The sequence below is a fragment of the Equus caballus genome, chromosome 4 (assembly GCF_041296265.1).
Source record: "Equus caballus isolate H_3958 breed thoroughbred chromosome 4, TB-T2T, whole genome shotgun sequence".
In the NCBI taxonomy this organism is placed as follows: Eukaryota; Metazoa; Chordata; class Mammalia; order Perissodactyla; family Equidae; genus Equus; species Equus caballus.
In genome coordinates, this window is record NC_091687.1 from 7,999,085 (window position 1) to 8,015,581 (window position 16,497).

The window sequence follows — 16,497 nt, forward strand, 5'->3', positions numbered from 1 at the left end:
AGAGAATGTGAATTATGTGGATAGAAAAATCACGATAGTTTAAATTTCCCATTCAAGAGTATGTTTCTACTTTCCACTTCATTTCCACCATAATATGGCAGAAACTCACCACAATATTACACAGCTCTCTGGGTGCAGGATTTGGACCATCTTTGGTTAAGGTTGCCAGATAAAATACAAATCACCCAATTAAAACTGAATTTCAGAGAAACAATGAATAATTTTTAGTATGTCTCACGCAATATTTGAGGGCACTATTTGGGAAATATTTATACGATATTCAAATATAACTTAGTGCCCTGTTTCTTTCTTCCCTCTCTCTCTCCTGTCTTTCTTCCTTTTCAATTTTGCCAAATCTTGCAATCCTACCTTTGGTAAAATAATCTTAAAACAATGGCTTTTTTTGATGTTATAATAGGTGAACTTGTTGAATAAAATCCGAGATATACTGGCCTCATATTGAATTCTATAGTAGATGATGAAATAACAAAGTCCCAGGGTCTAAATTCAAAATGTTCAATGGTTAAAATTGAACTTTGAAGACACAATTCACAAAATATGGATATACAACTAATTAAAACAGGGGCCAGGAAACTTCCTGTAAAAGGCCAAATAGTAAGTATTTTTGGCTTTGAGGCCATAAGGTCTGAGTTGCAAGTATTCAACTCTGCTTTTGTAGCTTGAAAGCAGCCATAGAGGCATGTCAACAAACGGGCATGGCTGAGTCCCAGTGACACAATGTAGGCTGTAGTTTGCCAGTCAAGTCATGATATTAGAAGATTATTGCAAATACTTAAAAATGCAATTTTAACAAAGCAATTTGATTTTTACCCACCAAATTATTTTTAAAAATGCCACACAATTGTATACAATTCTGCCAAAGCAGGATGAAACTGGTACTTTCATACATTACCAATGATTCTGAAAATTAATTGGAGAACACCTTCCAGAAAATAATTTGATGAATTATTTCAAGAGCCATAAAACCTTGGGTAAAGCAGGACTATATTTTAAAACATTTAAAAAATATATGGACCAATGATACAGAGTAGTGAAAAATAGAAGCAACTTAAAATGACCACGAGTAGGGCAATAGATAAGTAAATTAAGTCTTAAGTTTATTCAGTGCCCCAACTCTGTCCACCAACAAGCCAGGGCCAGAAGTTGTGAACAGAGTGAGACCTTTAGAAGAAACGTCTATGGAGGAAGGACACTGGAAGAAGTCACTCAAGGAAATATTATATAAAGTTCCTAAAAATGATAAAACTGCTTAAGCACCGTAAGAAAATGCTTATAGTATAACGTGAAGTGAAAAAAATTTATTTACATACTTGTATGAGCACTCTGATTACAATATAAAAGCATAGTATGTATAAAATGGGAACTTATAAGATGATAATAATTAAAGTGATAGGATTTCTCCCCAAACTTTCTGTAATGCCAGTGTGCTATAGGGGCTCAGAGCCGGGACTCTGGAATCAGGCAGTCTGGCTCTGATTCCTGACTCCTCACTCACTAGCTCTGTGGTCCTCTGCCTCAGTTCTGTTGTCTGTACAGTGGGGACAATGACAGTACCTACCTCACAGAGTTCTTGTAAACATTAAACAAAAGAACATGTAAAACACTTCAAATCGTTACTGGCACATACTATTTTGTAAGATTTACCATTTTTATTAGGTGACTTTTATAGAGAATAGGTGATTTTTCTAGTGAAATAAACACACATACTTCTCAAGAAACGTTTCACCACAGTCTAAAAGCAGAATTATAACGGAGCCCAGTTTAGAAGGGGGCCCCCACAAAGCTCTATGATACTTACAGAGTCAACTAGAATGTGTGAATGAGCGTGGGACCTTCCTTCCAAAGGCTGGGAAAAGTAGACATCTATGGAATATTGTACATCTGGTTCTAAACAGATGGGTGTGGGAAGCAGCACGATTCTGTATTAAGAGAAATCAAGCAAAAGTTCAGTGAGAAAAGTCCAGTTATATAACCGAAGTGGCCATAGCATTTGGTAGTATTCCACCTGCGCTGTGAAATGGGTTCCATTGTGAGGCAGAGGCCAGGTCGACGTCTAGACCAGCTCAGGTGGGTTGGGTAGACAATAAATTTGCACTCAGATTCTCCGTGGCTCTTGCATAGGATTGTGCCAAATAGCAAAGACTTAGAAACTATTGGCCATGGGTCGCCATGACTGCTCTGGGAAAAGGATGGAACGAATGTTCTTCATCCTACCTACCATGCTAAAATTAGTGGCCTCAAAATTAGTAGCTTTTCACTTCATAGATTCTCAGCTGTTGAGATAACTCGAGCTGAATATTTTAGTCTTTGTCTTGTAGCATTTCACTTTCTCACATCTCCAGGCCATCTCGGGAATGGGAAGGGAACATTCAAGATTTAGAGTCAGGAGATCTGGCCTGGAATCCTGGTTCTGCCACACATTAGTGGTGAGACTTGGGCATCATCTAAGTATTCTCATTCTCAACTTCCTCCTCGTCTGGTGAAGACAAGATCTATCTCATTGAGTCGTTAGGAAGATTAAATGTGATATTAAGTGTAAAGCACGGCATAGCACACAGTGACCCCTTAGGAAATGTTATAGTCTCCTTTAATACATCTCTTCTCCCACTTAGTTCCTGGATACAAATTGTTGATAGATGAAGGAGGTTCCAAGAAAGCTTCAGTGTTTGGGGACAGGTCCCAAGCATACCTGGAAGCCGCTGGTAAGGCAAAAGACTGAGGCTTCGGCCATGGGGTCTTGCGTGTACAGTGCTTGCTCCCTCTGGGGGGGTTGACCATGATCTGGACAGCCCAGTCATCTGCGGACTAAACAGACATGACATAAAAGCATGCGCCCATGAGGATGCACGCACAAACATACCGAATGGATAGTGCATGGAATCAAATTTGCAACCCACAGCCTGCTTGGAAAATAGAATTTTGGAGTTGAAAGAAATCTTAGAGGTTTCCTGTCAGACTCAACTCTCTGGCGCCTGAGTTGTGATCCAGGTAGAAAGAATATTATTTCTGGCCATTGCTACAGCTCATGGGCCCAGAAAAAACACTGGCACTCCTGCCAGGTCTAATTTTTAACCTTTGTCTCCCAAAGAGTTGATTAATTCATCACATCCTTGGATCATAGAACAAAAGTAAAAATTCGAAATTCTCCACAAAAGGATATAGACTTTTTCATATTATTACATAAATATATTATTATATAAATTACATTTAATAATTATTATATTAGTAGATATATTTACATGTGTATAAATAAACATATTTATAGCATATGCTAATTAGCTATACTCTGGAAGCCTTACAATTTGGAGAAGCTTTTTGAAGCTGTCAGGGACCGGCCCTGTGGCCGAGTAGCTAAGTTTGCACACTCTGCTTTGGAGTTCCAGGGTTTCAGTGGTTCTGATCCTGGATGTGGACCTAGCTGTGCTCATCAGGCCACGCTGAGGTGGCGTCCCACATAGCAGAACCAGAAGGACCTACAACTAGAATATACAACTATGTACTGGGGCACTTTAGAGAGAAGAAGGAAAAAAGATGATTGGCAACAGATGTTAGCTCAGAGCCAATCTTAAAAAAAAAAAAAAGCTGTCAGAGGTACGTCCTCTCCATGGAAAAATTAATATACATATGTATATATTTTTAATGACTTTCTTGCCATACTCACCAGGTCAAAGTTCACTGAAGTCCCTTGGCTTTCATTTTTAAGTGAGAAATAGAGAATTATGTCACATCAAGAGTTTGAAAGTGGGTCAGCAGCTCTGGTCATACAGTACACAGTGAGCGCTTCCAGAATGAGGTCCCTAGAGGGATTGCTGGGACTCTGAGACCACCCCACAGTCACATAAAACACTTTTCAGGGTAGAGGGTCTGTGGGGTTTCAGATTATCAAAGAAAAGTTCCTGCAAAGAAAAGGTTAAGATCTGTTGCTCTCGATCAAATACTTTTCTAATTTGGTTTCTGTTCTGTTTCAGATATTTCTCAAAGGCAGGCGGAAGGGGTGGCAAGGTGGTGGGGGCAAGAGGAGCAGCCTGCTTTTAGTTTTTCTCTTGTTTCAGGGTAAAATTCAAGTGCAAACGATCTCTTCTGCATCCTTCTGAGGCTGAATCTGTGCACATATGTTAGTTTATAAAATTTTCAGAAAAAAAAGTCCCAGGAGAGCGAGATTTGCGTTATTTTCATTATTTATTATTCTTACACAAACATTCCATCACCACGTCCTCACAGTTAAATATATAACTCCGACTTTAGCTCTCTCCGTGGAATAGAGCATGTGTGCCTACGGCTCTCTGGGTTGCTTTAATGTCTTTAGGAAACGCTTTGGTTTATAATGGAGTCCAGATGTTCTACTTTTGGCAAATCATTTTACGAGGAACTTATCTAGCAAGACAGGAATGGAAATACTCAGCTCGAGAACGTATTTCATTCAGTTTTTTACCACGAAGAAGTTGAAGTTAAAGGGTACCTGAGTTTCATAGCGAATGGCAACAGCGAAGTCCATGGCAGAGGGAATGTTGTTGACTGTAAATCTCAAGCCAGCCCCAGGGAGAACCCTGGCAAATCCAGGCCCAGTCCAGGTAACAGGGCTCCCAGGAACCGGCTCTGGGAAAACACCGTGATCAGCAGGCACCTGGCCGAAAGTCGCCGAGCCCTAAAATTGGAGAGGAATGTACATAGCTTTGCCTACAGTCAAGGCCTGGAAGAGCTCAGAAAAGAAGAAAAACATCTATTTCCTGATGGGTATATGATCCATCTGAGTCATGGATAAATTATTCCAACCAGGATACAGTCCAGAATACAGCCGAGAAAAACGTGTGGAATCTGCAGTTTTGGAACATACGTTACTGTATAGAATGATTGATTTGAAAGCACTTTAATTTTAAGCAGCCCATGTGCTAATGAAGCGAGCAAATTCCACACGGATGACCTTGGCTTTTCTCAGATAAGACTTGCAGTTCTGGCCAAAATATGAAGAGAAGCAAAATATTCCCATCCCTACTCACAGATTTCTCCTAATTATGCATGACAATGAGGAAACCCACATGGACGTATTAGATATTGCTTCCATGCAAACATGAGAAATGCTCTTCTTCTATCTGCCAGGGGGCATGTAGGTACAAAACTCCCAACACGCTCAGTTGATTAGCATCCCTGCTAGTCTCTAGTCTGGATGGCAGCCTGGGGTCATCTGGATCCTGCAGATAGCACTTCTTTAATGACTTCTACATCTGCCCCTCCACGCTCACAGCCTCCATCGGAATGCCACCGCTTGCTACTTTCTGCCTGTATTGCTGCAACAGTTTCTTGGCTGCTCTCTCCATCGCTCCCTAGTCCAACACACATTACGCACTGCTGCCAACAAGCATCTCAAATACTTTCTAACTGCCAACGGAATCACGCCCAAATTGCTTAGCCAGGAGTTCAAGTTGCTCTGTGACCTACCCCAAAGTACTCTTCATTTGATAAACGTTGATTTAGTCACAATTCAATGCCAGCCTCTGAATTAGGAATGCAAAGATGAATGGGACAGAGTCCCTGCCACAGAGGAGTGTAGAATCTTGCACGGGAGACTGAAATGTAAATAAGAGACTATACCGCCAGATTGGGTTTCAACAGACAGAGGTATATGTAAACTCAGCTATATGCAACGTTTTCAAACATTTCAAAAATACTCTCACGATGGCAATAGACACTGTAGGTGACCCCCCAGATCCCCTTTACCTGAGTGGTGCACCCATCCCCCAGTTGTGGCATGTGTGGCTTGTAATAGTTCACAGTTGCCCCGCTTCTCCATAGAATTGCCCTCCCACAGCCCACCCCACCCCACCCCCACCCCTGCGGGGCCTTGCAGCCAAGGATTTCCTGATTGGTATCAGGGTATATATTTCCTGATTGGTACCAGGGTATATAAGGCTGGTCTGTCGTCTTAGGGGGCTGGGCAGCTTTGGCTGCAATTTCTTTCTGAGCTCCTCTGTGGATCAATCCAAGGTTTTTTTCCCCGGGACCACATCTTACTCTATGTTGTTTCCTTCACTCTCTTAATACTTCCTTAATAAATCACACGCACCTGAATTTGGTCTCAGGCTTTGTTTCTAGGGCACCTGGCCTGAGACAGTGGGTACCAGACAGTTTACCTAGAAGAAGATTCTGAGATGCAATTCTGGAGGTGGATCATTTTCTGTTCAGCTGGCTGTGAGGACCCAGTGTGAAAGGTACTGAGGATCCCTGGCGTGCACAGCAATTGCTAAAACTGTCACCTGTGGAGAACTGGGGCAGGATAAAGCGGGAAGGGGAGGCACTGACGGGAGCCATATTTCTGGCGTTGAGAGATATGGGGGAAATAGGGCTTACAGGAACTGAGGAAATAGGTGGCTGCTGTTGAATGCCATTGATGCTTTGCCGAGAGCAGATGACAGGCTCAGGGCAAACAAGCACCAATTTAAAGCAAATTGTGATAATCAGAGGGCCTCCTTGGAGGCATTTAAAGAGACTCTCATCTCCTTTAGCTGGAGGCAGGAAGAGCTGAAGACCAGGCACAAGACTCAGGGTTGCAGAACTTCAGAGAAGGCTGAGTTCTCAGCCAAGGTAAGTCACCTCTGCCAACGTCAGGCCCTTCACAGGGAAGCAGTGGGACCTTGAGACATGAGTCCTGAACCCTGAGGTTCACCTGAGCACTCCTAGACTACAGAAGTAATCTACTCACCTCCACTCCACCCCTGCCACATCTGAAGACAATGCAGAAATCTCAAGTGATGCAGGTGCCTTAAAGGAACATGTGTACCTTCTTCAAGATCTGCCTGTACCACCCCTCCTGACCACTTGCCTGATAATTCGCGTGAAGTTTCAGCGTGATCTGACGGGGAAAGTGCTGGATATCTGAGAGGGACCTGGCTAACACGTACCAGCAGCAACTGGGAGAGAATGGCTGGCTGTGGATCCTGAGGGTGCTAGACCAAGGGAGCAGAATATGAAACTAAATAAGGAGAGCTTGTTGATTTGGGGTCACTGGTGATATAGGATGTAACAGCCTGGCAAGGGCCCTGGAGCCTTGGGAGAGAGACCTAATGCGTTGCTGGAGTAGCTCTTGGAAGCTTAGCAAAAGTTGCGCCCAGAGTAAATGAAGCAGGGGTGGCAGAACTGCCGTAGCAGACTGTGGAGGAAAGGATATACGGCTCAAAGAAGCAGGCATGCTAGGATAGATCTAGGATACAAGACAGAAAGCCCACCACCTGAGTTTTCCTTAGGGGGTCTGGAGGATACTCCATTTATCAAGACAGTAAAGAATGAACGGGCAGGGGGCGGCACCAGCATCATTGAGAAGCTGAGTATTGGGTATCCTCTATATGCTGGTAGGATAAACTGCTACAAAGCTGAGCTCCTTGTATCAATGTGGAGGATAGGATCCTAGACTATCAAAGTCTGGGTAGCACTTAACTCTTAAAAGCAAGAAGCAGATAATTATTATAATGGGCAGCAAGGTTGGAATAGGAGCCAAGGGGGACTGACCCAGAGGAATCGTCTACGAAGATGGTTAATAGAATATGGCGTTCCTAAGAACCAGATCGATGAGCAGTCAACAAAAGTATTGCTTAATCTATATAATCAAAAGTGATCAAATATAAATTAGCGAAGGCTGAGGTCAGCTGTCCCAATGCAAAGACATGATCCTTTGCCAAGTTTCTAGATATGAGCCACTTCTCAGATCCAGAACCCAGTGACTGAATGAAAAGCCAGATCCCCATGAGGAAAGACACTCCAATACCACGGCCAGTGTGATTCTCTCAGTTACTTCCCAAACAGATCTATGGTTATTTACTTGAGTCCATTGGGGAAGGAGAAATACCTAGATCTTTCAAGGGCCAGGATTTGATATAGGATTTGAGTTGATGCTGAAGCCAGGTACCCAAAGTACCATCATGGTCTCCCCAGTAGAATAGGGGTGCATGAGGGTCAGGCAATACATGGAGTCCTGGCCCAGATCCTTTTCACAGTAGGTTCCCTGGGTTTACTGAGCTGCCCATTGATCATTTCCTTCAATTCCTGAATATGTAATTGGAATGGATCTGCTTAGCAGTGTCCATTGATCTTTGACCTGTAAGGTAAGAGCTCTTATGGTAGGAAATGCCAAGTAAAAGCTTGCCCTCCTCCCCACCAAGCCAAGATAGGAAATAAAAAAATATTGAAATCAGAGAAATCTTCAGAGTGCCACTCTCAAGACTTGGTGGTGGTTCCCACCATATCCCCATCACAAATTTAATACAAACTTAACCAAGTCGTAGCCTCACTTGCAGCTGTTGGGCAGGATGGATTAGCTTTACCAGAGCCGATTAAAACACCATGTGGTGCATGATATGCAGCTATGGAAATGCAAAATGTACTCCTTTCCATGCCCATGAAGGAGAAGGAACAGAAGCAATCTGGGGTCACTTGGGATGAGCAGTAGCGTATATTCAGTCTTGCTCCAAGCCTGTTAAATCTCCTGCTCCCTGTAAGAATATAGCCCAAAAGGATCTGGACCATGCAGATAGTCCACAAAATATCACACCGATCCCCTATATTGAAGGATAGTGAAATGGGTGCCTTGGTCCAAGGCAATGCTGTGTGGTCTCCCATAGTGAGAATCAGACACTCTAAGGCCTTGGTCAACATGACTCTCTGAGGGCTCATAAAGTATCTGATTCACCACATGGAAAAACATAACAACTCCTCAACCCAAGGGACCCACTTTACAGCCAAAGAAGTGTAGCAGTGGTCATATGACTTTGGGATCCACCACTCCTACACAAACCATGCCATCTAGAAGATGGTGACCCGAGATGGCAGTGGAATGGGGCCCCTTTAAGACACATCAGATTCACCAGCTTAGAAATGACACCCTGGGAGATGGTACTGTATTTTTCAGGACATTATTTATTCCTTAAACCATATGTGATGCTGTGTCCCCAATAGGAAGAAAACGCGGGGTTGAGAACAAAGTAGGAGTAGCCAAGCTCACTGTCACTCCCAGTGACCATAGGAATTTGGGTTTCTTGTCCTTGCAAATTTAGGCTCTGTGGGTCTAGCTGTCTTAATTCTTGGGTAAGGACAAAGGATCCCACTAACCTTAAAGCTATGGCTGCTGCATGGCCACTTGGGCCCCTCATGCCAGTAGACCAGCAGACACGGGAAGGAATTACCCTAACTGGGAGGGCGGTTGCCGTATAATTGGGACATTGTACATTGGGAATATGTACAGCACTGAGGTGATCCACTGAGGCACCTCTGGTTCTCCCATACATGTGGCCTGATAACGATGTGGTACCCATGGTCTCAGACCCCAGAGGGATGAGGGTCTGGATCACCCCACCTAGCAGAAGTGCCAGTTGGGGATGAGGGGAATCTAGAATGGGTGGCAAGGAGGGAGGGAGATAGTGGGTATCAGTTAAAACCTTGGGACCAACTAACCTCAAAACGGTTGGAGGCTGCAGTTTGTCCCACTAAACCTCTTTTGTAAATTTCCCCAGGAATTGCGGCCAGTGAGAATCCTGGAGAAGCTGTGCCTGCATCGAGTGAACTTCATATAAGAAGCACACGTGCAGAGTCAGCCTCATGGGCATGCAACCTGTGTAGTTGCCCAGCGCCCCATGCTCAGAAGGGCCTCATGCTTGGTTTAGCGCTCTCCTGTCACCATTTTGAAATAATTAATAATTTTATCTTTGAAGTTGTTTTGTAAGCGAAGTCTCTTGGGACAATGGAACATGCTCATGAGCAGAAGAGATACACATAATACGTGTCTGCTTCTTTGCTGCCCCCTTCACATATAGTGCACATGATGCCCATGAGCATAGGATTCAAGTGGACCTGCTACAGAAAGGTGTTCAGTGAGACTCAAAGTGAGTACAGAGTAAGCATGTCCCATCTATGACTGAGTAAGCAGGGTTGCTGATAGCTCCAAGAAGCCAAGCTTTCAGTTCCAACCAAAACTTGCTTTGAAAGCAGAAAGAAGGCAAAGGCATTCTAAGAAACACATTATCCATGTTACTTCCCTGTATTGGCCAATACTTACTCTGCAAATGATGACTAGAAGGAAAGAGAAAGAGAGGACAACTCACTGTTTCCCTCCCTTTCAGTCCTTCCTTACTCATTAGTAAACTGAAGGTAGAGAGGGTTCGTAGAACACGTTTCAAAAAGTGAAATAAGGGGCCGGCCCGTTGGCGCAGTGGTTAAGTTTGAACATTCTGCTTCAGCGGCCCAGGGTTCAGCAGGTTGGATCCTGGGTGCGGACATGGCACCGCTTGGCAAGCCATGCTGTGGCAGGCGCCCCACATATAAAGTAGAGGAAGATGGGCAGATGCTAGCTCAGGGCCAGTCTTCCTCAGCAAAAAGAGGAGGATTGGCGGCAGATGTTAGCTCAGGGCTAATCTTCCTCACAAAAAAAAAAAAAAAGTGAAAGAAAAGCTGAGTTAGGGAGCCAGCCTGGTGGTGTAGTGGTTACTTTCACATGCTCCGCTTCAGCAGCCTGAAATTCACAGGTTAGGATTCTGGGCACGGACCTAACACCACTTGTCAAGCCATGCTGTGGCAGTGTCCCACATAAAAAATAGAGGAAGATTGGTGCACATGTTAGCTCGATGACAATCTTCCTCATACACACAAAAAAAATCCCAAGAAAACAGTTGAGTTAGTTTTGTGCAGCATTCTCCCTGTTCTGGAAAGATTGAAATACACATGCATATATGACTACAAAGTATGAACTGTGTAATTTCAGTGATTCTGCACATGAGTTAAATGTTATGTTTAATTAAGAAATGTTATGCTTCTTATGTTTGCAACTAAAATTGATATTGCATGATTTAAAGATGAATAGTATAATTCACGTTAATTATTTAAATTTTTAATATTTCTTTGCTTAGAATGACATTAAATAGCAGATAGAAAACACCTGACAAGTCGAGAGAGAGACTATGGAAGAAAGTAAAAAGCTTTATATTTTACTACCTTCAATGGCCCTTTTCCCTAACTTTTTATTTATTTATTTATTTTTATTTTTTATAGATTTTATTTTTTCCTTTTTCTCCCCAAAGCCCCCCGTACATAGTTGTATATTCTTCGTTGTGGGTCCTTCTAGTTGTGGCATGTGAGACGCTGCCTCAGCGTGGTCTGATGAGCAGTGCCATGTCCGCGCCCAGGATTCGAACCAACGAAACACTGGGCCGCCTGCAGCGGAGCGCGCGAACTTAACCACTCGGCCACGGGGCCAGCCCCCTTTTTCCCTAACTTTTGAACAAGGGGCCCTGCGTTTTTATTTCACCCTGGGCCCTGCACATGGGTCTGAGCACGCAAGGAGTAGACTTTAGTCGATGCTGTTAGTACACTGCTGGGTCCCTTTTACTGGGCCACTCTATCCAGCCACCAGTTCTGTGACTGTTGGCTGCTATGGTTCTCCACTGCTTCCTTCTCTTGAGAATTGCCCTTGGCTTGTGGGAGCCACCTCATCTGGGAGGCTCTCTGTATCAGCCCTGGCAGTCTACAGCCATGACTGACTGACGTGGGATTATGACAGGCTGGCCCTTTGGCCTCCGTGGGGGAAACTGTGGTGAGGTTCATCTTTCAGAGTTTCCCCGGGAAATCAGGCCAAGGCGAGACTCTACCCCAGGCCCCATCTGTGCATCACTTTCCCCCTCCCCAGCCTTCTGTCCTCGCTTTCTTACAGGTTTCTCCTGATGAGCGCTTCCTCAATAAAGCACATGCACCGGAATCTCCATTGTAATCTATGCTTCTAGGGGACTCAACGTAAGACAGTGATTCAGCATGCAGGCACGTGCACATGTTTTTACAAAAGTTTCACATGAAAATATGCCTTCATTTCATATTCTTTTGTTGCACTACGCTGACCTAGTCAATTGATTTCATGACCTACTTACTAATAGGTATGACCTGAAGTTTAAACATTACTGATCTATGGGCCCCTAGAGATGGAAGCAATTAATTACGTCCAGATGTCAGAGTAGGGAATGTCCGAGAAAGATAAATTGAGTCTTAATGGATGAGTGGAAGTTTGCAAATCAGTAATACAGAGGTGGTCATTTCAGGCAAAAGTCAGGAGAGCAGGTCGTGGATGCTTACAACACTGTTTCTCAAAGTCATGGAGTGCCGTATCAGAATCCCCTTGGGGTACTTGGCAAATATGCAGATTTCCTGGCCAGTCTCAGATTCCCTGATTCAGCGTCTTGAGGGTATGGTCCTGTGAGTCCGCATTCTAAAGGAATTCCCTGAGCAATACTTATGTCCAGTAAAATCTTAGGCTCACTGACCAGTGCCACATGGAGTGAGGGGAGGGGAGTACTGACTCACCGCCCCCTCCTCTCTTTCAGGTGGACTGCAGATGAAGGAGCCTGGACAGTCAGAGAAGGCTTCAAGGGTGCATGATGTGGGAATACAAGCAAGTAGGAGAGAGCGAAGCCACCGTGACTGGTGCACATGGACCGAGAGGGAGGAAGAACCCCCTCCTGCATTCCCTGCCCTTCTCTGCTGGAGGTAATTCTCCTGAGTCTGAAGTCCAGATCATGTTATGTGCATCTCTTTTATGCTTACCCCCCACCCTCCCTGCCACACATTCGTTGTTTAATACATGGCTCATTTCCTCAACAACAATCTTAAGTGTAGGCTCTGCATCCAAGTGTTTCTGTTGTCATTCATTCAACCATTTCAAGACTCAAGAAGGTCTCTTATGTGTAAAGAACTGTTTCAAGAGCTGGGTTTGTAAACAAGGCAGCCAGCGTCTGCTTTCGTTTGCTTTTCCAACATGCCCATTCACGTATGCGCGCACAGGAACACTCAATGAAGACCTTGGTGTAATGGATGAACGAACAAACAAACAGATTGAAAGTGGCCCCGACTATGCATGAATAATAGTTGGATGGCTGCACAGTATTCGGGTCCCCCCCCCCCGCCCCCCGGGCCTTATGAAGCCATTGGAGGCAGGGCTCTGAGGAGGCAGCATCATCCTGGCACGCACACTGGCGCTGACCATCTGCATCTGCCTTAGAATCTAGGGCATCGCCATGCACTGTCCCTAGATGAGCCGGGCACTGTCCCCAGGGATATCAGCATGTCCTTTTTCCTCCAGCTAGGAGGAGTGCCATTCCTCAGGGCCATACCTTTCCTTACTAAAATGACAGGAAACTATGAATTCATACTACATGACTCTCCAACTCTCCAGAAGCCAGCTTTCCAGAAATTTTCGTTTTGAAAAGAAAGAAGCCTATTGAAGTTTTCCCCAGAGGCTCTAACTACTTTGAGCTTGCTTCTTCCTTTCCTCCATTCTATTCCTGAGGATAATGAGGGCTATACTGACTGAGCTCTTACGCGGTCAGGCGTGGTGTTAAGCTCATGACCTGGGTTATTCGTTTATGGACGACAGACAAAGGCCATGGAGAAACGGGTTACCTCACTCGGCTTGTCTGCACGTAGGCTTTGTTTCTGATTTCTCTTCAGTATTATGTTTCCTTTGTCAATTATGAAATCATTTCCTTGTTGCCGGAAATACACATCACATGTAGGCAAAGCTGTTGCTAATATCTTAAAAAGAAAAGAAGTGACAATGTAAGTAACCAGCAAAAGTTCCAATTATACCATAGTTCAAGGGTTCAGATTATACCATCATTTAAAAGGTAATCTTATTTAATAGCTTCAGGAAGCCTTCATGGAGGCAGTTTATAATTTTTTAATTTCTCTGTGAAAATGGGAAATTTTTGGTGGTCTTAAGACCACGTGTTGGGTTTTCTTTTTAAAGGATGCTATACTAGTGAAATTTTAAACTTGGAAAACATTTATTCTTATATGCTGCTTTTATGGTGTTTAAAAAAAGTACAGGGGCTGGTCCAGTGGTGTAGTGGTTAAGGTTGCGTGCTGTGCTTCAGCAGCCTGAGATTCACAGGTTTGGATCCTGGGCACGGACCTACACACTGCTCATCAAGCCATGCTGTGGCAGGTGTCCCACAAATAAAGTAGAGGAAGATGGGCACAGATGTTAGCTCAGGGCCAATCTTCCTCAGCAAAAAGGGGAGGGTTGGTGGTGGATATTAGCTCAGGGCTAATCTTCCTCCAAAGAAGTACAAAAGCTAGGTTTTAATGTGAAATCTCAGGGAGAAATAGAAAATCAACAATAGACATGGTACGGATATTCAAAGATTTCTTATATTGCAACTTTTGACACTCTCCAGACCAATTCCTCTTAGTTCTCACAGTTTATAGGATTCGGCCTTTTAAATTCCCAGGAGAGGTTATACCAGGACAGCCAAATTCCACCAGCCAAACTAAAGCAGAGGAATTGCATTCACGCCACTCCAGTTTCCTTCAAATCCTGGTTTTTGAGGGCTTCTCTTTTATATCATCTCCTGGGTCATTCAGCTGATGACCCAGTTAGAATCTCCAATTGCTTGTCTCCAAATTTTCACTATACCCTGCACACTCGTGTTGGCTTGGTTAGTGTTTCATTGTTGGTTTTACCAACAGCATTTTTAATTTCACTGATGCCCTGGTTGTTCATCATGAGCCTTCCGCCCCCAAGTCAGCTGTGGTCTGCTTCAGAAACCACCTTATTCTAGGGTTTACTATTCAGATTCTCAGCCACGCTCTCTGACCAGCTGCTTGACTTCTCCGCGATGCTGACCCTTTGGACAGACCACACTGGATTATGTTTGTTTGTCCTCTTCTTTCTTTTTTCTCACCAATTGTAGTCATCTTGTAACATAGAATTATAAACTATTCTACTAATTTTTTTTTTTTTAAAGATTTTATTTTTTTTTCCTTTTTCTCCCCAAAGCCCCCCGGTACATAGTTGTGTATTCTTCGTTGTGGGTCCTTCTAGTTGTGGCATGTGGGACGCTGCCTCAGCGTGGTTTGATGAGCAGTGCCATGTCCGCGCCCAGGATTCGAACCAACAAAACACTGGGCCGCCTGCAGCGCAGTGCGCGAACTTAACCACTCGGCCACGGGGCCAGCCCCCTATTCTACTAATTTTATACAGAAAACGTATTATGGAATTAACTTTATACGATTCTATACTATGTTATATCATTAACTATACTATGTTAAATTACATATTATATATAATGTAATATGTATATATAACATTCTGTGTTACTATATATATTATTAACTATACGATATACCAACTATACTATGTTCAACTCTATACTAAGCTAAATTTGATCAACATTAACTTTTGTGACCACAGGTAGTTTCCATAAGAAAATAAACTGGTGCTCCCCAAACTGCATACCAACCCTCTGGGGATCTTGTCAACATGCAGACTTGATTCAATAGGTCTGGGCTGGGACCTGAGATGCTCTGAGTCTAATGAACTCCCAGGTGATGCCAATATTGTTGGTCTATAGACCACATTTTGAGTAGCGAGGATATTGCCATAAACTGAAGGTTTGTGTCCCTTCAAAATTCATACCTTGAACCTAATCCCCAATGCGATGGTATTTGGAGGTGGGGTTTTTGGGAGGTAATTAGGTCACGAGGCCAGAGCCCTCATGAATAGATTAGCACGCGATAAAAGAGAGCTCCTTTGCCCCTTCTGACATGTGAGGACTTGGCAAAAGGACAGCTGTCTATGAACCAGGAAACAGGTTCTCGTCAGACACCGAATCTGCCGGTGCCTTGCTCTTGATTTCCCAGGTTCCAGAACTGTGAGAAATAAATTTACGTTGTTTATAAGCCACTCGGTCTATGGTATTTTTGTTATAGCAGCCCAGACGGACTAAGATAGTCCCACCAAGACAGTTAATTGTCATTCTTTTAGTTCTCCAGTTGGAGAAGTACAACAAATACTCATAAGATGCGGTCTTGGATTCACATCCTTCATATCTGCATCTCCATCCTTTCTCTTCTCTCTGCGACCTCTTAACTTAGGCTCTTCTTCATTCCTGTCTGGACTATTGCAGACTGCTCTCCCCCCATCCCGGGCTTCACTTCTGCTGGACCACGTTTAGAAGAACACTGAGGACAGTCTTTACCACGTCATTCCCTTGCTCAGAGAGCTCCAATGAGTCCTCATGGCCCAGAGAATAAAATTTAGCCTCTTTACTAGAATCTGATGTTCTTTCCCCGTACTTCTTCCCTGTGTAAACTCCCTCTTCTACCTGTGACTATACCCGCATTGATTCTCCCCTGAGCCATTACTTATAACTTTCCTTGGCTGGACTGTCTTCTCACCTAGTCCACCAATAGAAATTCTTATTGTTTTCAAGTCTCGGGCCAGATTTTTCTACCTGTGTGTTAAGCCTGTTCATAACGGATCACTCATGGCTCCAAAATCCTATCACATCTACCATATGGTCATATGACACAGCCCCCACCCTGAGCTATCTATGTAAATGTATCAGTTATGGTTAAAAACTCCTGGAGGGCAAGGACCCTAACTAAACCCTTTCTATGTCACCCTTAGCCTGGAGCTCAGTGGTATACATGTGGGTGGACAACACATTGATG

The 16,497-nt window shown here is 43.9% G+C and overlaps 1 protein-coding gene across 11 annotated transcripts in view; it reads right to left on the reverse strand.

Annotated features, from left to right (window-relative positions):
* Positions 1-16,497, reverse strand: part of LAMB4 (laminin subunit beta 4) — a 111,749-nt gene that overhangs the window by 49,161 nt on the left and 46,091 nt on the right. For 7 of the 11 annotated variants that reach the window (XM_070264324.1, XM_070264319.1, XM_070264323.1 and 4 more), the window contains 4 exons: positions 13,444-13,575; positions 4,481-4,666; positions 2,711-2,826; positions 1,820-1,940 (listed from right to left, as the gene is read on the reverse strand). In XM_070264324.1, coding sequence (XP_070120425.1) covers positions 1,820-1,940; positions 2,711-2,826; positions 4,481-4,666; positions 13,444-13,575 — 555 coding nt within the window. The remainder of the gene's footprint in view (positions 1-1,819; positions 1,941-2,710; positions 2,827-4,480; positions 4,667-13,443; positions 13,576-16,497) is intronic. The other 4 variants (XM_070264327.1, XM_023638907.2, XM_070264326.1 and 1 more) reach the window with 1 other exon arrangement.